The sequence below is a fragment of the Lissotriton vulgaris genome, chromosome 8, assembly GCF_964263255.1.
Source record: "Lissotriton vulgaris chromosome 8, aLisVul1.2, whole genome shotgun sequence".
NCBI lineage: Eukaryota > Metazoa > Chordata > Amphibia > Caudata > Salamandridae > Lissotriton > Lissotriton vulgaris.
In genome coordinates this window covers 1,278,660,672-1,278,686,589 of record NC_141696.1, presented here as the reverse complement: position 1 = coordinate 1,278,686,589, position 25,918 = coordinate 1,278,660,672, and the positions used below count along the sequence as shown (strand labels likewise).

The following is a 25,918-nucleotide window of genomic DNA, read 5'->3' as shown; positions in this document are numbered from 1 at the left end:
CTCCCATATAAAACTTCTGTTGTAAAAAGATATGCGGATTAAGTGCCTTGGACATTGCATGCTAATCGGCTTGCCACTACCTCGAACGTACTACTAAGTTCCAAAACTGAGGTCAATCTATAAAAAAAGAAGTATGGAGACAAACAAAAACTGAGCTTGATCCTTTCTGGTGTAAAATTTATTATGCAGCAAAACGTAAAGATGCACGTGAATTTTGGAGACTGGTCAATCAAGCCAATGGTGGGAAACAACAACAACTGATGTCAAATATAGCGGAAGAAGTCTGGGAGAAGCAATTGGGATCAATGACAGGTTACACCAGAAATATGCTAAAGCCAACAGAAGTAAATTCAGTAGAAAATACAAGGGCCAATGATAATGAAAGGAAAAACACCCAGCAAATGATCCAGTGGACAACAGTGGAAACAATTATAAGTTCCAGCAGACAGAGTAGTGCACCAGGGCCAAATGGCCTCCCTCAAGCACTATTTAAAGAAAATCTACAATATTGGACAAAGAACTTGTCAAACGTGTTCAATGATGTTTTATGGAAGGAAGAAGTCCCGGAGAAATGGAGGGGCTCAATTTTGGCTCCGATTTACAAAGCTGGTCAAGTCCTGGATCCTGCTAACTATAGACTTATAGCTTTAATGGATTGCAAAGCAAAGTTTTTTACTAAGTGTCTGCTAACAGAACTCACGGACTGGGTTGCTGCCAGTAATTTACTCCCAAAAAACCAAACAGGGTTTATTAAAGGCATGGGGACGATTGTTAATATTCAAATGCTAGTTCTTATAATGGAAATGGCCAGAAGCCGTAAAATGAACCTTTACTTATGTTTTACTGATTTAAGCTCAGCTTTTTGACACAGTGCACAGAAATATTCTTTGGAACAAGTTAACGAAAATGGGAATCTCACAGAGTTTGTTGAGAGCGATACAATTGCTATATACTAATACTTAGACGAAAGTAAGGTTGGGCCAAGGCACAGTTTTGTCCAAAAAATGGTGATAGGGGACGGCCTGAAGCAGGGGTGTGTTTTGGCCCCAACCTTGTTTAAATTTTATTTAGCTGGGATTTCATCAAGGCTTAGTGAAATTAATTCTCACTCTCCGACTGTTGCAGGTTTTAATGTTTCACATTTACTTTATCCTGATAATATTGTTTTAATAAGTTATACCAAGGTGGGTCTGCAGAGATTAATTAATGAAAGTGCACAGTACACCTCCACTCATGGCCTAAAGATTAACTCAAAAAAGAAAAACAATGCTGGTGACTAGAGGGTTGGCTATAAGACCAAAATTAAGAATGAAGGGGACTGTATTAGAATCGGTCACTGAATATAGATATCTGGGTTTTATGATAGATGCTAGGGGCACGGGTAAAAATCAGTGTGCTGCACTACAGAGAAGAAACAACTCATTAATTGCTGCATTTTCCAAACTTCAGAATAACTTGTATTGTATTGTATTGTATGGCATACTTGTATAGCGCAAAACTGTCACCCGGAGGGTATCCTGGAGCTTGGCTTGATCAGCCATACGCAGATTACTACTGCTTCAAACTTTATACTATTCTGGGAAAAAGGTGTGTTTTTAGTCCCTTTTTAAAAGATGAAAGATCCTCCTTGCTTCTTAAGGGCAAGGGTAAAGCGTTCCACAGCTTGGCTGCGGTGAACCTAAAGGAACGTCCACCCATCCGGGTCCTCATAATTTTAGGAATTATCACCAAGCAGGCTGATGAGGAACGGAGAGGTCTAGTGGGAATATACCAGGAAAACATTGTCTGCAGCAAGACCGGTCCCTGACCATGAAGGGCCCTAAAAACAAGACAAAGTCCTTTAAAGTCAATGCGCTGGGCAATTGGCAGCCAATGGAGATCCATGAGCGCCAGGGAAGAGGAATCAAGACGCCGTCTGGAGAGAGCTAATTTAGCAAACATATTCTGCACTCGCTGCAATTTACCCACTAGAGTAGCTGGCGCACCCAGAAGTAGCGCGTTGCAGTAACCAAGCCTGCTTAAGATGATACTACGCACTACCTCTGGGCGGGCATGGGGCGGGAGGAGAGAGAGAATCTTCCGCAGTGTTCGAAGTAACAGCATACACGTTGCCACAGTTTTGTTGACAAACGCATCTAACTGTAGGTTGGATTCTAACAGCACCCCCAAATTCAGAGTTGAAACTGCCGCTGCCCCCGCACCTTGGAAGGAGGAAGGCCAAAAGTCAGGTGGCAAGGGCCAGGGAATACGATCCGTTGAGCAGTGCAGTATCTCGGTTTTTGAGCTGTTAAATTGCAATGAATTCAGGCTCAGCCATTCTGCGGTAGCTGTCATACAGCGGTGGTAAGTCTCCTGCGATACAGCATCCCTACCCTCAAATGAGAAGCGTGTTGTCGGCATAATTGATGACCGCAATGCCAAAGTACTTGATCAAGCTGACCAGGGGACGGAGGTATAGATTAAACAGAATGGGGCTAATGGCCGACCCTTGTGGTACGCCGTGCCCCAACTTTCTTGATGTCCGAACGGTACGGCGGCAAGGCAACCACCTGGTGTCTGTTACCAAGGCAGGATATCAACCAGTCCAGGGCCAAGCCAAATACCCCAATATCCTCTAGTCTCCTGATCAGAATGGTGTGGCTGACTGTGTCGAACGCGGCCAACATGTCGAGCAGCACTAGAAAGGCTGCTCGACCAGAGTCGACACGCGAACGAAGGTCATCCAAGGCGGCCATCAATGCAGACTCAGTGCCATGGGCTGGCCTGAAACCAAACTGAGCCTCATCCAAGCAGGTGTTAGTCTCTAAAAAACTGGACAGATGTTTTGTCGCCAGTTTATCCAAGATCTTAATTGGGAAAGGAAGCAGTGAGAAAGACCTATAGTTTGCTGAGCAGGTAGGGTCCAGTTTGTCCTTTTTCAGAAGCGGCGATACTACAGCCAGATTCCAACAGTCCGGCACCCGAGCAGTACTAAAGGATTGACAGCAAATGGCATGAAGAGGGGGGACTTAAAAGGGCTTTAATAACTTAAAAGGGCTTCCCCTTAACCAACTATTACAAATGTCAGTTAAACATGTGCCAACTCTTGCATATGGAGTAAAGACCTTAAGAGGTTGTGCTGACAACACCATAGATAAGCTAGTGACAGGGACCTACCGACGCCGGTTTAATCTTCCGCGACATTCTTCACCGGCACAAATCCGACTTGAGTTCGGACTTAAACAACAGAACCTAAATAGCTTAGGAGCTTATTTAAAATTCTGCCACAAAATTAGAAGGGATAATAATTCCTCGCTTATGACAGTGGTTTGGGAGGCAATATGGGATAATAAACGTAAGCAGGCACATGAATATTTCAAACTGGCGATAGATATGTTCAATGCGGAACAACTATAGGCCTTACCTCTTTCAAAGGTGGCTTTTAATAGCTATAAATGGGTGCAGCAAAAAATTGTCGTCCTTATGGGATAAAGCAGTACTGGCAAAGAGATCCCATGCATGGACAGTTATTGCTTCGTACGGTATGCTAAAACCCCAAAGATATTTAGGAGACTCAAATAGCCAAAGGGCAAAGCTGAAGCTGATGAATCTCCGATTTGGAAATAGCCCATTTCTTGGAGACGCCCCTACATGGAAATTGATGAGTAGCGAGAGGGTGTGTCGCTTCTGTTATTACAAGAGGGAAGACATTTGTCATATAATCTGTAGCTGCCCTGCACTAACAGAGGAACGTAGGAGGCTGTTAAGGTCGGACTTTAATAGTCAAATTATACGAACATGCCGACAAGCAGTCATAGCCAGTTTACAAAGAGAAAGCTTGCAATTTACGGGTAGACTTTTGAAGTTTATAGAAATAGTGTAGAAGAAATTGCTGTTGACAATGAGGATGTTTTATTTATATTTGGTTTTATACATTGATGAATAGTTTATTTTAATTATGTGCTCTTAATAATGTATGAAATGTAAGAAGAATTGTATAATGTTGTTTTAATTGTAAGTTTTTAGTAACTGAACAATACATGTTTCATTCCTTCATACTACTATGTTCCATGTGGTGATTATTCTAGGATTTATGATATGCATTAGCACTGTATGTTTATTGAATAATATGACATATACTGACCATGGGAGGGGGGCTTATTATGACGATGTGATGATTCACTGTGAAAATGTTTGAGCGCAATCCAATGAGAGATGCAATTTGAAAACTGGAAAAATAAAGTTTTTTATTTAAAAAAGGAAATGTGCAGTTATTTAAGAGAAGATCAATTCAAGAGAGTAAAACAATATTGCTTACATGTTGGCTCAGATCAGACCTCATCGCGGCCTCCTGAGATATTCGGAGCATCTGGCGAGGAAGGGTGAGACATGAGAGAGACAGAGAGGAGGAGAGCGGAGGCGATGTGAACGGGAGAATGAGAATGAAAGTTAATGGGGAATTTTATGCGGCAAACAGAAATAGGAAGAGATGATGACTGCCAGAAAGAAGACTCAAGTGGAGAAACATGAGATGACAGAAGTGGGGGAGGACGATAAAACGTTCCACTATATTTCTGAACATCTACAACCTAAAAACTTTGAACAGTGCTTTAGTCCGCACTCTTGCGGGCCACCGATACATCGGAAGACAGATACTGCCCTTGCACTGGCCTGTAAATACAGATTCAGATGTAAAATTACGGCGCCATGTTCCTATGACGGTGCATGTAATAATTAAAATATTTTGTGAATGGGTAACATGAATAGTAAAAGGCGCACCTCCGATTAGCGTGCGTTTATACGTGCTTCGATGCAAACTTGGGCAGGGAGCTTTTACTTTGAACCGGCCTCCGCCTTGTGGAGCAGCTCTGCTTCTTAACTGATCACAAATGTCTGTGCAGTAATGATTTCCCATACCGTGGCCAGCTGGAGCTTCCATCCTCTCCTTTGCCGCAAGAGCCTCCCTGGTATGCATCTCAAAAACTCCTACATTACTTAACTGCTCTTTCTAACAACTTTGCAGCAACATTGTTGTGGTGTCACCAGGGCTTTAATTGGAAGCTTTTTCAATATTATATACAAGCCATAGTTGTTGTTTATTTATCGTATGCAACTGTCAACTATTGACAGAACCAATAGTCCTGACTTGTTGTAGGTATGATGTTACTTGTTGTATTATATATCTGGGTGCAATGACAGAAACAGCAAAATAGAAGTCAGGGGATACACTATGCTAAGCACAGATTTTTAGCTTACTGTTTTTAAGACACGCCCTTAACTACATTGGCCACGCCCATTTGAGTGACACTCCATGTTTTTCATCCCACTTAAAGCCCTGAGTAGGTCACATTCATAATTTGAGGCAGGGTAGATTAAGTGATTTGCCAGGAATCGCAGGATGGTGATCCCAAGCCGAGACTCAAACCTGGCTCCCCCAGACTGCTAATTACAAACACAAGCAGCTACAGGGTCAAAGTCAGCAGCTTTGACTGGAACGCTACACCCTGGGTAGAGGGAAGGTGCCAGACAGACTCCATCCACCTCTAGGGGGCGGCAGATTACACAGCAGTATGAACTCAATTCGTTCCAGACTAGTATGCGGTCATCTATGGGCTGTCCTTCCACTCACCAGAAATATTCAGAAGAACTTGTGGTACCATTCCGTACACGTAGAATACGCTGTATTAAGAAGGGGTCACTGGCTCTCTTGTAATTGTAGGAATGCAATGAAAGACGGTCCAATTCCTTACACACCAATAGTAATTTAGGAAACTGATGCATGCTTGAAGTTGTAGACATAAATTGTGCCAGATAGTAAAGAAAATCAGGTTTAAGGAATACCAGTACACGCAGCAGTCGGAAGAAGGATCCTGGATCAGCTGACGTAACTATGAAGCACTCTAAGGTACTCACGTTGAAGAAAACGTTGTCAACAGACTCCTGTGTAATTAAGAGCACCTACACTGCAAAGCTGATAAACCGTGAGGCGATCTGCGCACGCGTCAGTGATGCGCATAAGTATTCACTCAAATATTCACCAGCCGAAACACAGGTGATAGTAAAGTAACTTGGACATGCACGTGGGTCCTCCACTCACCAGAGCCTTCTGCAAATCAACGAAGCTGAAGGTACGCAGGAAAGCTTAAGCTTGAAAAGGAATACAGCACGCAGATGAGATGAACAACAAAATCACTGCATGAGTATAATCGTCGCCAAAATTGTCAAGTAATTCCTCCGGGATAGATTCTTTATCCAAGTAGTGAAGTGGGAAGGAGCAACACATCCAACCACCAGCTAGAACCGCTTGTCACAACCGTTATATAATCCCCCCCACTCAATCAATCAATCAATCAATCAATCATGACATTTATAAAGCGCGCTACTCACCCAGAGGGTCTCAAGGCGCTGGGGGGGAAGGGCCCGCTACTGCTCGAAAAGCCAGGTCTTGAGTAGCTTCCTGAAGGTGAGATGGTCCTGGGTTAGCCGAAGATGGATAGGGAGGGAGTTCCATGTCTTGGCTGCCAGGTAGGAGAAGGATCTTCCTCCGGTAGTGGCTCTGCGGATGCGTGGAACGGCGGCGAGGGCGAGGCTGGTCGACCTTAGCTGGCGGGTGGGCGTGTAGAAGGTCAGGCGGTTGTTGAGGTACTTGGGGCCTTGGTCGTGGAGAGCCTTGTGTGCGTGGGTGAGGAGTCTGAACGTGATCCTCTTGCTGACGGGGAGCCAGTGCAGGTCTCTCAGGTGGCCAGAGATGTGGCTGTGTCGGGGGATGTCCAGGATGAGTCGTGCGGAGGCGTTCTGGATGCGTTGGAGTTTTTTATGGAGTTTGGCTGTGGTTCCGGCGTAGAGGGAGTTTCCGTAGTCCAGTCGGCTGTTGACGAGTGCCTGGGTGACCGTCTTCCTGGTTTCGGTGGGAATCCATCGGAAGATCTTTTGGAGCATGCGCAGGGTGTTGAAGCATGAAGATGAGACGGCGTGGACTTGTCTGGTCATCGAGAGGGAGGAGTCCAGGATGAAGCCCAGGTTACGTGCGTGGTCCGTTGGCTTGGGTGCAGTACCCAGGGCCGGAGGCCACCAGGAGTCGTCCCAGACAGAGGGTGATGACCCTAGGATGAGGACTTCTATCTTGTCTGAGTTCAGTTTCAGGCGGCTGTTCTTCATCCACTCGGCGACGTCTCTCATCCCTTCGTGTAGGTTGGTTCTGGCGGTGGATGGGTCGTTGGTGAGGGAGAGGATCAGCTGGGTGTCGTCAGCGTAGAAGGCGATTATGTTGAGGTTGTGTTGGCGTGCGATGGCTGCGAGGGGGCTCATGTAGACGAAGAGGGTGGGGCTGAGTGATGATCCCTGTGGTACGCCGCAGATGACTTCAGTGGCCTCGGATCTGAACGGGGGAGGCGGACTCTCTGGGTTTTTCCGTTGAGGAACGAGATGATTCACTCCAGTGCCCTCTCTTGGATTCCGATGTTGTTAAGGTGTTGCACTAGGGTGCGGTGGCAGACAGTGTTGAACGCTGCAGAGAGGTCCAGGAGGATGAGGGCCGCTGTTTCCCCATTGTCGAGCAGAGATCTGATGTCGTCAGTGGCTGCGATGAGGGCGGTCTCGGTGCTGTGGTTGGCTCGGAAGCCGGACTGCGAGTGGTCGAGGGATCCATTAGTCTCGAGGAAGGCGGCCAGCTGTCTGTTGACGATCTTCTTGATAACTTTGGCCGGAAAAAGGAAGAATCGAGATGGGGCGGAAGTTCTTGAGGTCGGTGGGGTCCGCTGTTGGTTTTTTCAGGAGGGCGCTGAGCTTGGCGTGCTTCCAGCTTTCCGGGAAGGTGGCGGTGTTGAAGGAGGCGTTGATGACGTCCCGGAGTTGGGGAGCAATGATGGAGTCGGCCTTGTTGAAGACGTGGTGGGGGCAGGGGTCGGTTGGTGATCCGGAGTGGATGGTGTACATCGTGCGGGTGGTGTCTTCGGTACTGACCGGAGTCCAGGCGCAGAGGGTGGTGGTGGGGGGCGTTGGTTCGGTGGTTGGTGCGCCGAAGCTGTTGTGTATTTCGGCGATCTTGCGGTGGAAGAACGAGGCAAGTGAGTCGCAGAGGTCTTGCGAGGGAGCGATGTTGTTGTTTCCGGCGTTGGGGTTGGAGAGCTCTTTGACGATGCTGAAGAGTTCCTTGCTGTTGTGGGCGTTGTTGTCCAGTCCTTCTTTGAATGCTGTCATCTTGGTGGTCTGGATCAGTTGGTGGTGTTTGCGGGTGGCGTGCTTCAGGGCAGTCATGTTGTGCGTGGTTTGGTCGTTGCGCCAGGCTCTCTCGAGGGTGCGGCAGTTCTTCTTGGAGTCCTTAAGTTAGTCGGTGAACCAAGAGGCTTTCTTGCTGCCGTGTCCGCTGGGGGGGGGGGTCTTCAGTGGTGCGAGGTCGTCTGCGCAGTTGGTGATCCACTGTGTGAGGTTGTTGGCTGCTTCGTTGGGGTCCGTTGTGCTGGCGGGAGGGTTCTGGCTGAGGGAGGTGGTGAGCTGGTCGGCGGTGATCTTGTTCCAGTTCCTGCGAGGAATCTGTTGCGGTGGTGGTAGGTCGTGCTTCTTCTGAAGCTGAAGTGGACGCAGCTGTGGTCAGTCCAATGAAGTCCGGTAGAATGGCTGAAGGAGATGTACTTGCTGGAGGAGAAGACTGGGTCAAGTGTGTGGCCGGCGTAGTGGGTGGGGGTGTTCACCAGTTGCTTGAGCTCGAGGGTGGCGAGGTTGTCCAGCAGGGTGGTGGTGTTGTTGTTGTTGTCCTTGTTGTTCTCCAGGTGGAAGTTGAGGTCCCATAGGAGGATGTAGTCAACGGAGGGGAGGGCGTGCGGGCTGACGAAGTCTGTGATGTCTTCTCTGAATTGTGTGCCTGGTCTTGGGGGTCTGTAGAGGAGGGTGGTCTTGGGGTCGGTGTGTATCTGGAAGTGGAGGTGTTCGGCAGCGGTGAAAGTGTCGTCTGACCTGGTCGTGATGCGGATGGTGTTCTTGTGTACGATGGCGATGCCTCCTCCCGTCTGGTTGACGCGGTCCCTCCGGGTGATCTTGTATCCGTCCGGGATGGCAATGGCGATGTCGGGCACTGAGGAGGCGTTCATCCAGGTTTCAGTGAGGAAGGCGACGTCTGGTGATGTTGTGTCGAGCAGGTTCCAGAGTTCGACGGCGTGTCTGTGGACGGAGCGGGTGTTGAGCAGGATGCACTTGAGGTGGTTGCTGCTGGTGCTCGGCTTGGCGGGTGCGGTGCAGGTCCGGAGGCAGGTGGATTTGCAGGCTTGGCAGGTGAAGGGTCCGTGGGTGCGTCTCGGGGTGGCTCGGTAGCAGGCGGGGTTCCATCCGGCATTGTGTGCGTGAAGGGTTGCGGCGTCGTAAGTTCGTCGGGTGCGCTGGCATCGGCGAAGTTCAGGGGTTCTGGCGCTGGGCGCGGTCAAGGCGCGGACGGGCGCAGACGGGCTTGCCTTTGGTGCGCCTTTGGCGCACAATCGACGCCCCGCTGCACGCGTCCGCTGCGCGTTCGCCGTGCGGCCTCCATATGAGGGGCTGGGGGAGGGAGGAGCAGCTGGGAGGCGGGAGCGGGGTGGCGAATGGGAACGGCGGGGCGAGGCCGCAGGGAGCAGCGACGGGAAGCGGGAGGGCACGGAAGGCAAGGGGGAGCGAGGGGAAATACAATAACGCATAGCGGGGCGGGGCAATCGGATAACAGAAGGCAAAAGGGGGGCAGCGAAATCACAGGCACAAGGTTAAACGAAAAAATACAAAAAGGAAAACAGCGTCAGAGGCGGGAAGCGGGAGGGCACAGAAGGCAAGGGGGAGCGAGGGGAAACAGTACCAGATACAGCGAATCACAGGCACAAATAACGAGAAATCCAGAAGGAAACAGCGGTCAGAGCGCAATACACAGCACATGATACAGGGAGGACCACGCGGGGGCGACCTGCCTGGTGACAGGGTCAAGGGTCGCCCACTAGACCCATATGACATATCAACATTCCTGAGAGCGCAGATAGGAATTTACCACGCGCCCCCATGCCAACTATGTATAAACACAACACAGAGTCTTCTGAGACAAATGTACAGCAGACGACTCAAGTACAATAGGTGCACAAGACACCACATACCTGTACACGAGCGGCACATTCAAAGTCAACTGTCCAGCATATACGTACCTTGAGCAGAAAGCCACCTAGCGCCTCTTTCAACTTCTGTTGGTGCTCCTTGCTGTAGGAGTGTCCCTTACCAGTGAAGGAGGTCTGTTAACAAACCGAGCAATAGTGCACCCCCATGACTGAGTTTAGAGGGCAGGTTGTGCAGCGGCCTTAATTTCAAGCTCCTTTTTCGCTCACGCAGACAGGGCCGCCATCTTCTGAAGATGAAATATGTCTGAACTTTGCTCCGGGGTCACAGGTCACACCAATAGTGCAGTCACCGGTAAATGTAGCTACACAACCAGAATATTTTGTCGTTATTTTTTTTTTACAAAATTGCTATTTTAACTAGGCACGTCCAGAACCCACTCTGTGACGACAAAACCAAAAGGGAACAAGGCCGCGAGTGGTGTGTACCCGCCACTGCGAGCCATGGCATATTGGTGTCTATTACGAGCACCAAAAGCGTAATACACACAAATAGGCCATGAGATGAGGAATGCGCCCGCCTCGGGCCAATTGCATGTAGTCTTTTAGAATAAGACGCACGCAAAGGCCAATGCGGGAGCTCAAAAGGAAAAGCACACGCACAAGCGTGTGCGATTCCTAGTACAGCTCAGATTCCCTGTTTTTCACCTACAAAATGTCTCGCGCTGTGCGAGCACTGCTGTGCAGTGCACAGCTAGGCACGAGAACTAAAAAGTAGACAAAGCCACCAGCTGCCTTCAGAAAAAGTGCCTAAACACGCTTTTCTTTTAGCCTAAACCATAGGGAGACTGCTGCAAGAAGCTCCAGCGCCCCCACATGAAGTCAGCGCCCTGGGCATTGGGCCAGCCTGCACAGGCTAGAGGCCAGCTTTAGGTCCCCGAAAGCGCTTAAAATATAAGGACACACTGAATACGCATTTACAAATGTATTTATTTTTAAAAAATTATGGCAAGTACCTGAATTAGCTGTAACTGGTGTCTTATAGCCATACTTTTCAAATACATCTTGTATTTGTTCAAGGTCGGATGTTGTCCTTTGTTTCAACAGTCTGCAGGCCTTTAAAAATGCAGAGAGATCTCGTTCTTTAGAAACTGACGCATCAACAGTGACTTGAATCTCACCCTGTTGAGAGAGGTTTCAGTCAAAACACAGCAAACTCACATTTAACGCAAAAATCGTATTATTAAAGTGCGATATGTTCCAAGGAGCTCCTTACGCTCTCTACTTGAACAGAACAACATTATTTCTGCACCAGGGTGGACACACATCTAAAGTATACATAGTTATTATACTAACGATTGCTCATTTGCTTAAACTACTGAAAGATATAGAAAAACAATGCCCTTCATGAGTTTTCTTCCATTACATTCGGAGTGAAAGCAGTGAAAGGTTCATGCGGCAAATGTAATGCAAACAGAGTTTTAGAAAATTTTCTTAATTGTAATTCTATGGCAGGGCCGGAGGCTCAGATTATGCTTTCTATTCTTCGCTGTTTTATTACATACAAAACTCACAGCAGCCCAGAAAGCACTTATTCCAAAAATAAACTTAAACACAAGCTCATGAAACATTAGATAAACTACAATTTCCAGGAGTCCATCAAACAATCCATAACGTAGTCCTTCCACTCTTTCCATGGAGGCTAGATATGCAGTCCCTCTTTACTGTTCTCCCTCTTTCGTCGCTGCTCACGCAGCCAGTTAAGTGTTCTTTTGATTCTTCTTACTCTGTTGGGGGGATTTATTGTACTTATTGCTGATGTGTGGGGGTCGGGAGGGGCTCTGATTGTGCTTCTTGTTTCTCTTTCAGAGCCCCCTGAGTCGCGGGAACGTTCTCGTTCCTGACGCGACGTTTGTCCCCTACGCAAGTTGCGGTTGGTGTACAAGGCCGCTAGAGGGCTCTCCGACGTCTCGTTGGTCCGCAGCGCTGTTCGCCTCAGAGAGGAGCCGCGCTGAGGTTTACAACGAGCCGGAGTCTTGCCCTTGCCGCCCCACGAACGCCCGGTCCACCGGGTCTGTATTCCCCCCAGTTGCCTTACGCCCTTTGGGTCTGTACTTGCGGTTTTACCGCGTCAAACGCCTTCGGGCAGTCCAGTGCACTTACGGTGGTTTTTTACCGGCATTCGCCTCCGGGCAGTTCTGGGTCTATGTCAGGCCCGATAAAGAGTGTGTGGTAGCACGCAGTGGGGCGGTAGACCTTGTCAGCTTTTGAGGGTCAGCGCGCTTGGAGGCTTAAGTGCAGCCTTATTGCCACGCGTGTGGCCCCAAGGAATTTACAGTCCTCAGGTCTGTCCATATTATACTCTGACGCCCACCCTGTTGGGCAGTATTTGTAAAGGGAGTTTTGGGTTCCCTAATGTCTTTGTGAATGGAGCAGGACGGATTTTATGATGAGCCCCACTCCTATTTGAATGATGACGGATTTTACCACGCTGTGGATAGCTCTATCTATCGCTGCGTCACGAGGTGGTGGCCCCCATGGAGGAGCGCCTCTCCGCGCGCATTGTTGAGGAGTGCGCCAAATTGGCTCAAGCTCACGCGGGAGTGCCCACAAACCTCCCGGGCCCCTCAGGCGAAGGTCCCCCGGCCCCGAAGAAACCTTGCAGGGAGGGGTTGCCGGAGGGGGGTCAGGGGGTGGACAGGGGCGCCTTTGAACGCCTACGGGATGCGTTCTTGGCTAAGGCGACCGCTGCCTCCCCTACCCCGGCCCCCGATCCCTCGGTGGCTTCAGGTACAGCACCTCCATCTCCGGATGGGGACTCCCCTGATACTGACGACGATGAGGAGTCTGTCCGCTCTTGGCAGCCTTCGAGCTCCGCCACTGAGTTGCCCAAGGACAGTTCAGGCATGCTGGACCCGGATGAGATTATTCATCCACGATCCGCAGCTGGGGCGCCGGGTGACAAGGTGGCGAAGTTTGTGGCGAGCCGACTGCGTAAGCCGTTGGAGAAGGGGGCTAGAGGGTGCCTACGGGGTGAATGTCCGAGGCCCACACTAGAGGGCAAGGTGGTCCTTACACCGGCGTTAGATGCAAAAATGGCCACCTTCCTCGCTAAATTCATGAAGGATCCTCGCAAAGGCATTGACCGCTCCTGGCGGTCATGCCAGGATAAGCTATTGGACGCGGTCGGCCCTATTACCAAGATCCTCGACATGGCAGAGGAGGCGAAAGTTACAGGGGCTGCAATTTCCCCAGACGTCCTCTCCAACTGGGCGCAGCGCGTAGTTATCTTCCTGGGTAACGCCAACTGCGCCCTGTCGATGGAGCATTGGAGATCCCTTTTAATCAAGTTGGATCCGAAATTGGGGGACTTGGCCTCTTCGGAGGCTGGTGCGGTGGCCCAAGGCGGGCTTTTCGGGGAGCCCTTCATAAAAGAGCTGGGAAAATTTGTGTCCACCTTTACCTGGCTGAACAAAACTTAATCCAGCATAAAACGGGTCTTCCAACAACGTTTTTCCCAAGGGGCCGGTCGAGGTAGGGGCCGATCGACCGGCAGTGGCGGACAGAATACCGGCAATAGAGGGCAAGGCTCCGGGCGCGGTCAGTACCAAACCTTAGCCAACTTCACCAATTTTTATCCCACGAGAGGGCAGCGATTTGGTGGTCGAGGATTCCGAAAGAACTCCAGCTCCAACAACTCAAACGGTGAGTGTCATGTCTGTAATCCCTGCAGAACAGGTGCGCATTGGGGTCGGTTAGCGGCCTTTTACGAGGAGTGGGTAGCGCTTACTGCGGACGCTTGGGTCTTGTAGACAATGCAAGGTTTCCACATAGAGTTTTACGACCGACCCGCTCAGGTAATTGCACCGCGGCCTATGGTGTTTTCAGAAGCCGATGCGCAGTTGATAGACGAAGAGGTCTCAGAGTTGCTTCGCAAGGGAGCCATTCGTCAATCAACTCGGCACCCCTCGCAATGTTTTTCTGGTGGACAAGACCAACGGCGGACGGCGACCGGTAATCAACCTCAAGGAGTTCAACGGGTGGTTGGTTTATCAACACTTCAAAATGGAGGGGATTCACCTTCTCCGGGATGTCCTCCGTCCACAAGACTGGATGGTGCGCTTGGACCTCAAGGATGCTTACCTTGTGGTTCCCATTCATCCTCCACACCGCAGTTTTCTATTGTTTTTATGGAGGAATTGCGTGTTCGAGTTCACCGCCCTTCCATTCGGGCTTTCCTCTGCCCCCTGGTGCTTCACGAAAGTGTTGCACCCGGCGGTGGAATACCTGCGAAGTCAGGGTATCCGGTTGATTGTCCATTTGGACGACATCCTGTTGATGGCGCAGTGCCCAGAACAGTTGCGTTCTCAACTCCGGCAGACAGTCTGTCTTTTGTAGGGACTGGGCTTTATCATCAACGGCGACAAGTCGGTCTTGATACCGAGTCAGACGATGACTTTCCTGGGGTTTGTCATAGACTCCGTAGGAGCCACTCTCAGCTTGCCGTCCCGAAAGATTGCCAAGATCCGGCATCTCTTGCGGCAGACCATTGTGAAGGAGCGGACCTCCTTGCGGCAGATTGCCAGGGTGGTGGGACTTCTCTCCTCTTCCATCCAGGCGATTTTTCCGGGTCCCCTTCACTACAGGGCGCTTCAGCGTCTCAAAGCTCAGCACCTACGGAGGGGCATGTCATACGATCAGGTGGTGCCCTTATCGGACGAAGTGAAGGAGGAAATGGAGTGGTGGCTGTCCCACATGGAGGCATGGAACGGTCGGGCGATCTTCGGGTCAGTTCCGGACCTGATCATAGAATCCGACGCCAGCAGGTCGGGTTGGGGTGCTCGCTGCGGAGATTTTTCCACAGGGGGCACCTGGTCGTCCGACGAACAGAAGTTGCACATCAATTGTTTGGAGCTTCTGGCGGGGTCCTTCGCAGTACGCTGCTGGACCAGAGATTCAGTGAAATCATGTGTACTGTTGAAGATGGACAATGTCTCAGCAGTGCGGAACGTCAACCACCTGGGTGGTCCTCGGTCCCAGGCTCTGGCAGCTTTGGCGAAAGAGTTCTGGGACTATTGCCTCGCTCATCAGGTATCCGTAACGGCAGAATATTTACTGGGGCAAGCCAATCAGGTAGCGGATTGGCATTCCAGGCACCTGCGGGACTCCAGCCAATGGATGTTGGATGTTCAGGTCTTCCAGTGGCTGAACGGTCTGTGGGGTCCTTTCTCAATGGACCTGTTCGCGTCCCTCTTGGATCATCAGCTTCCACGGTTTTTCAGTTGGAGACCGGATCCTCTGGCGGAGGCCACCGATGCTTTTCTCAAAGATTGGAGTCAGGAGAGGCCGTTTGCGTTCCCCCCTTTCTCGATGGTGATGCGGACGGCGACCCAGGTTCGCCGACAGGCGGTGGAGTTGGTGATGGTGACCCCGCTCTGGAGGTCCCAAGTCTGGTTTCCAGTTCTTCTGGAACTTTCCTGGGATTCTCCAATCCTACTCCCCCGGTTTCCTCACCTGCTGCTCAATCCGGATCGGGAGCCGCATCATCTCATCACTCACGGTTCTCTCCGCCTCATGGCATGGAGGCTTTCCGGCGACGCTGGTCGCTCCCGGGCCTTTCGAGATCCGCTGAGGGACTTTTGTCCAAGGCCTGGGCAAACAGTACGGCGAAGCGCTACAGATCCGCTTGGACTAAGTGGATGCATTGGTGTCTTCGAAGGGACTTGGATCCCTTGGTCGCAGGAGTCGTTCCTATTCTGAACTTTCTGGCAGATTTGGCGACCAAAGGCCTAGCATACCGAACTATTAATGCGCTGCGTTCAGCGATTTCGGCGGGCCATCATCCGGTGGACGGGGCACCGGTGGGTGAGCACCCTTTTGTTTGTAGGCTCTTGAGGGGCATTCGTCTTTCACTGCCTCCAGAGCCTCGGTACTCAGTCCTCTGGGATGTTAATGTGGTCCTTAATCTCTTCTTGTCCTGGCAACCTAATAAATATTTGTCTTTGAAAGAGCTTTCAGCTAAACTGGCCATGCTTTTGTGTTTAGTATCTTGCCGTAGAGTGTCGGATGTCCGTGCCCTGGATGTCTCGGCGAGAGTTTTCTCCCCGGACGGGGTTACCTTTATGGTGGGGCGTCGCACAAAATCTGCGTCACGAACTATCTCGTACCCAGCTTTTGTGGATGTCCCCAAACTGTGTGTAGTGCAATGTCTGAAAGCCTATGAAGAGATGACTCTGGAACTTCGCCCGCCGGGCGAAAGACAATTGTTAATTGCCTTGCGAAAGCCACACAAAGCAGTCTCCTCCCCCACTATTGCGAGGTGGGTGCGTTGGGTCATGCAGGAAGCAGGCATTGATACTAAGCGTTTCGGAGCTCATTCAGCCAGAGGAGCTATGGCTTCTAAGGCGTTTTCTGCAGGAGCTCGTCTAGAGGATCTACTGCGCGCCGCGGATTGGTCCTCGGATTCCACCTTTAAGAGGTTCTACTTTAAACCAGTGGTGGATATAGCCCAGTTGGTGGTGAGTAAGCTTTGAACTAGCATAATCTGAGCCTCAGGTCCTGCCATAGAATCGAAATTTGCCTAGCGGATGTAATGGTAAGTTACAATTCTATTAAGGACACGGAGGCGAGGATTATACCTCCCTGGATATCTTCACGGAGAAGAACCCACCCGTATGGTAGTAAGTAATTGGGTTTTGATCTGATTCTTGATCACTGTGGTTTTTTCATGCTTGATGATGTTGATACCTTTGCGGTCGGCGTGGTTTCCTTTACAACGCTTATGCTATTGTGTTTTTTTGCCAGGCAATGATGGTTCCAAACAAGACCAGTGATGAGTGAGCGTAACCTGCGCGAAGAAAGAGGGAGAATAGTAAAGAGGGACTGCATATCTAGCCTTCATGGAAAGAGTGGAAGGACTATGTTATGGATTGTTTGATGGACTCATGGAAATTGTAGTTTATCTAATGTCTCTGAGCTTGTGTTTAAGTTTATTTTTTGAATAAGTGCTTTCTGGGCTGCTGGGAGTTTTGTATGTAATAAAACAGCGAAGAATAGAAAGCATAATCCTCGCCTCCGTGTCCTTAATAGAATTGAAACTTACCGTTACATCCGCTAGGCAAATTTCGAATCATACATTTACATTCAGTTATCAAACCATTCACCAAAACCAAGTGACATATCATTTACAAACATTACTTTTATAGTTGGTGCTGCACTATGGGTTAACCCTTCTTACAATTGGTTATCCGGTGGATCTTTTCTTCACTGCCTGAGAAGTAAAGGGAGTTAGTTCTGAATCAATCAATTTCAATTAACATTGCAACCCATATGGCCACACAATAGGATCAGAAATCAGTGACTATAGTTAAGAAGATTAATAACAAGTTAGCAGTCAGTTTAAGGTAAACGAATCTCAGTACCATGCCATAAAGATACAGAATAAACACTGGAAAACCCAGAGAAGTTTAGGAGTATCAAAAGGAGGCAAACAAGAAAATCAATCAATCAGGGTTTTGTAAAGCACACTCCTCACCCGTCAGGGTCTTAAGGCGCTGAGGGGAGGGTGAGAGCAGCTCCGTTGGTGTCATTTGAAGAGTCAGGTCTTGATATCTTTCCTGAATTGGTGCGGTGTTGGGATTTGCCAGAGGTGGAGAGGGAGTTTCAAGTCTTGGCTGCAAGGTAGGAGGGAGACCTTCCACCCGATCTGGTCCTGCAGAAGCGTGGGAAGGTGGCTAGGGAGAGGTGAGCCGAGCAGAGATTTCTCTTGGGGGTATAGAAGGAGATGCGGTTGTTGAAGTATTGAGTATGATGTTGTGGAGAGCCATGTAAGCATGCATGAGCAGCTTGAAGTTATTCCTCTTTCGACGGGGAGCCATTGGAGGTCACAGAGGTGTTGGGTGATGTGGTTGTGCAGTGGGATATCGAGGATTAGTCTGGCTGCGGGTTTCTGGAGTTTTCTGAGGAGTTTTGTGTTCATTCCAGCATAGAGGGCACCACCGTAGTCCAGTCTGCAGTGGATGAGGGCGTGATTAATCGTTTTTCTGGCGTCTGAGGGGATCCACTTGAATGTTTTACGTAGTATGTGGAGGGTGTTGAACCATGCAGAGGAGACGGCGTTGATCTAACGAATGATAGTGAACGATGAGTCCAGTATGATCCCGAGGTTATGAGCATGGGCTGTCGGAGTAGGTGGGTTTCAGAGGGTGGGATGCCACCAGGTGTCGTTTCATATGGAGGGAGTGGAGCAGAGTATAAGGACTTTTGTTTTCTCAGAGTTAAGCTTCAGGGAGCTGTTTTTCATCCAGGTGGCGATGGCTTTCATCCCTTCTTGGAATTTGTGTCTGGTGATGTAGAGTTCATTGGTGAGGGGAAGGATTAGCTGGGTGTCATAGGCGTAGGAAACAATGTTAAGCCCGTGGTTTCTGACGATGGTTGCAAGAGGGCCATGTAGACGTTGAAGAGGGTGGGGCCGATGGAGGATACTTGGGGTACTCCGCATCTGATCTCTGTTTGTGCAGAGAGGAAGGGTGGGAGTCTTATTCTTTGTATTCTGCCGATGAGAAATTAGTGTAGGCTGTCTAGGGCCTTTCCTTGGATGCCGGTGTTGTGGAGTCTGAAGGCTAGTGTGCGGTGGGAGACGGTTTTGATGTCTGTTGATAGGTTCAGGAGGATGAGTGCAGCCGTTTGGCCTTGGTCGAGGTGGGCGCGGATGTCTTCTGTGGCGGTGAGGAGAGCAGTATTGGTGCTGTGATTGCTACGGAATCTGGATTGAGAGGTGTCTAGGATGTTGTTGGCTTCGATGAAGTGTGCTAGTTGAGTGTTGATGGCCTTTTCGATGACCTTGGTTGCGAAGGAAGCAATGAGATGGGCCTGAAATTCTTGAGGTCCATCGGGTCTGCGGAGGGTTTCTGTAGGAGCGGGTTGACTTTGGCGCACTTCCAGTTGTCGGGTAATGTGGCGGTTTCGAAGGAGCAGTTGATGGTGCGACACAGCTCTGGTGCAATGGCTGTGGCAGCCCTGTGGACGATGTGTGGCAGGCAGGGGTCTGAAGGTGTTCCAGAGTGAATACTCCAAGGTGGAGAAGTGTGGCTCAATGATTAGAGCGGCAGACCCTGATGCAGAGGTCTAGCCCGGGACCAGGGTTCAATTCCCCGCCTCGGCGGGTCTTGGGCTCAAAAATTCCACGGACCTGATAATTCTTGCCTCGGTGCCTATTCCAATCATGGAGTCCCACTCTGCAACTCTGGGCAATAGCTTGCTTAATCTCCACAAAGGCCCCCACAAGGTGGATGCCTGGCCTCCACCATGGGGGTATCCAGGAGTGGACGCCTCACAGGGAAAGCCAGGATGGGTTCCACAGCGGTATTCGTACAGCGCCTTGAGACCCTTGCGGGTGAGTAGTGCGCTATACAAGTATCAATTTACATCTTACATTTACATACTCTTCATAGTCTTTAGGGTGTCTTCCGTCATGAGTGGGGTCTAGGCAAGAAGGATCTGTTGGGTGGCATCGCTGGGGTGTGGGTTAGGGTGGTGCAGAGGTCTTGGTCGTAGAAGTTTCTGTAGAGCGTCTTGATCTTGCGGTGAAAGAAGGAGCTGTATCTGTTGCAGAGGTCTTTGGAGGCTGTTGTGTTTGGCAAATTCCTGTATGATGGTGAAGATTTCCTTGGAGTGGAGGGCCTTGGAGAGGATTCTGCCTTGGAGGAAGTTCTTCTTTGTGGATTTGATGAGGTGGTGGTGAGCCGTGGTGGCTGTTTTGTAGGGGGAGCGTGCTTCTGGGGTTTTGCTGTTTCTCCACGTCTTTTCCAGTCATCGGCAGGATCACTTGGATTCTTGGAGTGGCGTGGTGAACCAGTTTGCTTTCTTCTTGTGTCATCTTGTGGTGTTCTGGAGGGGGGTAAGTGTGTTTGCGCAGTTGGCTATCCATTGGTGGAGTTTGCCTGCCGCTTTGTTGGCGTCTGTCGTTGTGGGGGTCGAGTGCAGGTAACGGGTTCTTCAGAGCCTTTGTTCCAGATTCTGCGTGGGAGGTGGCGAACGTGCCTATGTGCAGTGGGTTTAGTGAATGAGAGATGGATGCACTGGTGGTCAGTTCAGAGCAGTTCCATGGTGTAGCTGAAGAAAATGCTGTTCCCTCCTGCGAAGATAGGGTCAAGTGTGTTTCCCACTATGTGGGTGGGGGTAGAGACAAGTTGCTTCAGTCCTATGTTGGTGAAGTTCTCTAGTAGGGCGGTGGTGTTGGGGATGCAGTGGTTCTCCAGGTGGAAGTTCAGGTTTCCAAGTAGTATGTAGTCCGTGGAGGCAAGGACGTGGGGTGCCAAGAGGTCGGCGATGAAGTTGTTGTACAGGGTGCAGGGCCAGGTGGTCTGTAGGCGAGTGTTCCGCGGAGCATCATTCTGGGATTGGTCTGGAAGTGGATGTGGGGGCGAGGAGTCATCCGAGTCGGTGGTTGTCAGTTGGAGGGAGCTTTGGTGGATGATAGAGAGGCCTCCTCCTGGGCGGTTCGGGTGGTCTTTATACAGGATCTTGTATCAGTAGGGGGTGGAGGTTGAGATGTCGGGTGCGGGGCTGGCGTTGGTCCAGGTCTCTCAAAAATCAGGGAAACAGAAAAAAATAGGGAAATGCGGGGAAGTGTGAGAAGGCATAGGAAGGTGTCAGCATTTCAGAAGCTCAATCAAGAGTCTTCTTGGGTCAGGGAAATGAGTGCTAGCCTAAGCCACATTCTGCAAAAGTCAAAGGAAAGTCAAAGGAAAGCATAGAGGTCTGAACCTCTCAAAGTCCAAAGGAAAGTGGCTGTAATCTCAGACAGTGTGAACTCCAGTTATTTTCACCAGAATCTCATCACATAATCAGGGGCTCCATCGTCCTTTCCATTCTCATGTGGAAACATCGACATTTTCTCCCAGGCCAGACATGGGAATGGCACGGTCCATTGTCACCTTTGAGCCTTTCCAACAACAATAAATGGAAACTTTAAGTTGAGGCCCTGGCTATCCACGTTCCTTGTCAATGTCTTCTTCTCAGACTCTCTCTATCACTAATACAGTGTTGTATCTATTCTTAAACTAACAAACTAACAAACCAAGGGGGCGTGGCCAAGATGGCGATCGAGTAGGACGTGCCTGCTAGTCGCTCCGTCACCCGGCCCTTCGGCTCAAGCTTTGTGTAGCGGTGCCGCAGCAACTGCCTGAAGTGCCAGGAAGGCTGCGGAAATCGTGAGGAACTGTCCGGTGTCATTGCAACACTAATCGGTGGCCCGGCCGAAGGGCTGCGTGGCGGAGGAAGGTGATCGGAGCTGGGCCGTGTACTGCAGCAAGAGAGCAGAGCCTCATGACATCGAGAGCTGGAGGGTGATGGAAGTCGCCTCGCAAATTGAGCTCAGAATCATCAGAAGAGCAGAGAGCTCCTGAGGGCCCCCCTCTACCCCTCCCCCCCAGCCATGGCAACGGAGCGAGAAGCCCAGAAACACCAGCAAAAGAGAGCGGACCTCTCCGGGTAAGAGCGTCGCCCCGCTGGTGAAATGCTGCAGACAGAAGAAAAATAAAATGATAATAAAACTGTTTTATTGTCATTTTATTTTTCATTTGCAGTCCGCTAGTCCGGGATGGGGCCATGTCTCAGCTTCAGCAGCGGGGCAGGAAGTGCTGTAGGCACTGAAAGTGTGCATGTTGGTTTGGCCAACTGTCTTATGATGGCCAAACAGAAATGCGCACTTTAATATCTCCAGGCTGTTCCTCAGAGATATCAGCAGTGCTCAGGGGAACAGACTCTCAGTCTGTGCTGGTGCGTGATGCAGGCCTGCTCTGCCCAATCCCAGCACTTCACTCGTGCTGTGAGTAATTGCACAAGAGAAGCGACGGGATTGTGTGGCGAGTATGGGAGCCTGTGCTCCTGGGGATTGTAGTGTTGAGCAGAAGAGCAGTGGGGTATGGCGCATGGCTAGGGAGCAGATCTCGGCGGCCGGCAACAAATGAAAGTGTATTTTATTAATATTTTTTCCCTGCACTTCCGCCTCCATCCACCTCCCCAAGTTGGAGTGGCAGCAGCGGCTGCTGAATAAAAGCCAAGTAAATAAATGTTCCACTAAAGATTGAGGAAGGTTGTAATATTTAAGAGAGAGAAACCAAAGATTCAGAGCCTTTTCTCCTCATCCTATAAATTAGGCTTGATCGTTTTGGGAAAGCAGTAAACTTAAAGAAGTTTGGCCAGTTCCACCTTCTTCCAGACTACTGGTTGAAGAAATTATTGGTCTTTGTATCCATATTTTCACTCTTGGATGCGTCTTATAAAAAGTGCAACTCTGGTCCATTCCCGCAGTCAGTCAGTCAGTCAATAGTCTTTATTCGGTCCTAACAATGACCATAAAAACACAGATTTAAAATACATAATACATCATATGATATTTGTGGATCCAAAACATTAAGAAAATATCACGCTCCCACTGTCAAATACTGCTCCTGCTCCATGGCATGGACCCTGGAGCAAAGCTGTTGAGGATTCTGAAAGTTAGCTCTAGTGTTAGTCTGTTTTGGTACCATGGGGCATGCCTTAATGTAAGGCATCAAAAGCCTCTTTGAGCAAAGTCCATTTTCAGCTCGTGATGACACTACGGATATCTCCATTAATACAAAAGCAGAAAAGCACACATGGCCTTGCCATTTAGAAGTCCTGTAGGGAAGAGCAAGCCACCTAACGGTGCACACCGCCTCTGCACAACAGAGTGCTAGAAAAGTTGGGGTGCTGCGAGTAGAACTCAAAGATAATCGACTAAATCTTTTTTAGGTCTCGCCTTTTCCATTCCGCAGGAATGGAAAATGGAGAGAATTCTAGTGCTCAAAATACTCGTCAAACTAAGGCTTTTTCTGTGCGGTTTTCTTCGAGTTCATGTGAATCACATGACCAAACAAGCACGCGCATCAGCCTCCCTCCCTTCCTCCTAATTGCATTTTTTCACGGCCGCCACCACATCAAAGGGCTTCTCCCAGCGTGCGCTCTGCGGCTTCTCCTCCCCTAATTATTCATGGCTGGCCGGCCGTACTTTCAGTTTCCCGGCCGCTCATCTTTTTGCTTGCTACCTCTACACCTTCTCCCCTGTATCTCTCCACTTTATAAACTTCGCTTTTTCACCTTCACTCTTCTGTCCCTTTCACTGCACTCTCTCTTACCTTTATTTTTATTCCTTTCTTTCTCTCACTCTCTTTCATGATTCCTCTCTTTTTCTCTCTTCCCCTCCTTTTCATGCTTCCTCTTCCGTACTTTCAGTTTCCCGGCCGCTCTTGTTTTCCTACCCTTTGTGTCTCCAATATAACTTGCTATGATAGAAATGCATCGGGATTGATGTAACAATACGTAATTGTTACAAAAATGCTTCAAACACAAAACTGCAGTCATATTCCTTGGCCCGCTTTAAATGTAAGCACACATTAAATTATGCTGAGGTGTAATACAGTCCCCTACGAGTGAGACAATGTAGTCTCACACAAAGCAACTTTGACAGTCAGGCGATCGGCTGGTCAGGGTCACTTACCATGGTCAAAAGGTTTGTAGATCTGTTCTCAGGAAAAGTCTCGGTGCGGGCTTCGTGATGATTACGTTTAAGCTGCGTTACCATACCATAATGGCTACCTTCGTTTTAGGGCAGGGAAGGAGGGATACAGGCGAATTCAGATTACAGGAGTGGGCAAGTAAATCAGCGTGAAACAATCAATGGACACACCGATATACACGTACACATAGTAAGGTGTTTTTGAGAAGTCCATTTTTGAGAGAACTGTGCAGTTTACCGTAATGTAGCTACGGTTCTCAAGTGAATGTGAACTGTTTGTGGCTGTAATTACATACATACCCAAGGGAAATCAAACCAGCAGAAAACGAGGGGTGGGTAGTACTGGGGGTAAAAAGTGACCACAGATTTAGATTAATATAATACAGGGCGGCACGAGGGCCCCGCGTTGCAGTCAGAGATACCAGGAAACAGTCCTGTAAATTAACGGCGGACAATTTCTACAAAAGGGAAATGTCTTGAATAGACACAACGCAGGAAAATGTTGCTAGAAGGTCACTTGTCGTCCTCCACAGCCCCACCGTCTCATGTTGCATTTCTGCAAGGAGGGGGGTATCTCTTCTTGTAATTTATAGCGCTTACTACCCGTGTAGCGCTGCAACAAGGAACATTAAGCTTCCAACTATAGGCATAGCGTAGAGGGGCCCCACTGCTTTAAGGGTCCAGCGACCAGCCCATGGCCAATAAATACATCGTAAATATGGGAGACTCCCGGACCCTCATTCCGTTCTGCAGAGGGACGCGTCATTTTGCGTCACGCCACTTTCCCCAACAGGGATGTTCAGAGTTAAAGCCAGCCAGGGAGCTGGACTGCTAACCTTTATCATTGTCATGCTAATGCAGGTCGTGAAAAATGCCTCCGTGAAGGAGGCGTCTCGGGCCCGTCAAGGCATTCCTTCGACTGAACGCCAGATTCCCCATGAGCATGAAATCCTGCGTGGTGGGCAGAGCTCCAAGGCACTCTGAGCGGTCAATATAAAAGAATACCCACCGCAGCCAGCATGACTCCACATAAAGCACCGCCCTGCCCGCTCCAGCAGCACTGCAACGATTCCCTGCTCTGGGCTGGAGTGCTACAGGCCCAAGGGGGAGGTGGTGGGGGGTGTCATCTTCAACTTGCTGCAGTAGCAGTAGAGTACTCGCTAGGCAAGGTCTAAGGGGCACTAATGATTAATACAACACGTCAGCAGCAGATGAGGCAAGTTAAAATGCTACATGTCGTTTTAGCGCGATAGGAAACACTTCAGTCTATTGTTGTGATACTGGCATTTGTATTGCGCACATTCTACCACCTTGTGGTACCTTCGGCGGTCCAGAGGTTACCATAGTAGACCGTGAACTGAATCTGCTTTTGATGGCGTGCTACGGTTGCTGATCGCAATCCACAAACATCAGGACCAGACTGTAAATCAACATAAGACTAGGAAAACACTCAAACCAGCACACTGAGGCCACCAAGCAATGGTTGAGCCATTTTAGCCCTCCATGCTTTGAAAATAGCCATTTGTCCTGCAGCCTACTGAGGAAATGCCAGAGTGGGCAGTACAGTCTTTGCAAAGATTTTGCCGAGTTGGTGGGGCTTACACTTGCTTGCATTACTCCTGACTTTCTTCTGGAATGCAGGAGTAAGCCATAAATAGAAGGGTAAATCACAGTAAAATCTCAGTGAATTGAAACTTACTCAGTGCATACAGACGTCACTTAGTGCACACAGCCCTAACTCACACTGCACACAGGCCTCACTCAGTGCACACAGCATTCAATCACACTGCATACAGTCCGCACTCAGTGCATACTGCACACACTCAGTGCACACTGCCCTAACTCACAGTGCACACAGCACTCACTCAGTGCACACAGCACTCACTCACACTGCACACAGGCCTCACTCACACTGCACACAGGCCTCACTCACACTGCACACAGGCCTCACTCACACTGCACACAGGCCTCACTCACACTGCACACAGGCCTCACTCACACTGCACACAGGCCTCACTCACACTGCACAAAGGCCTCACTCACACTGCACACAGGCCTCACTCACACTGCACACAGGCCTCACTCACATTGCACACAGGCCTCACTCACACTGCACAAAGTATTTGAATGCACTGCATACAGGCCTCACTCAGTGCATACAGCCGTCACTCAGTGCACACAGCCCTAACGCACACTGCACACAGGCTTCACTCAGTGCACACAGCCTTCAATCACACTGCATACAGTCCGCACTCAGTGCGTACTGCACACACTCAGTGCACACTGCCCTAACTCACAGTGCACACAGCACTCTCAGTGCCCACAGCTCTCACTCGCC

General features: G+C 49.7%; 1 protein-coding gene across 2 annotated transcripts in view; it reads right to left on the bottom strand.

Moving 5' to 3' along the window:
• The window catches only part of SKA3 (spindle and kinetochore associated complex subunit 3), a 627,619-nt gene that overhangs the window by 516,605 nt on the left and 85,096 nt on the right, over positions 1–25,918 (bottom strand). For both annotated transcript variants that reach the window (XM_086935202.1, XM_086935203.1), the window contains exon 4: positions 11,054–11,219. In XM_086935202.1, the coding sequence (XP_086791328.1) occupies positions 11,054–11,219 (166 nt within the window). The remainder of the gene's footprint in view (positions 1–11,053; positions 11,220–25,918) is intronic.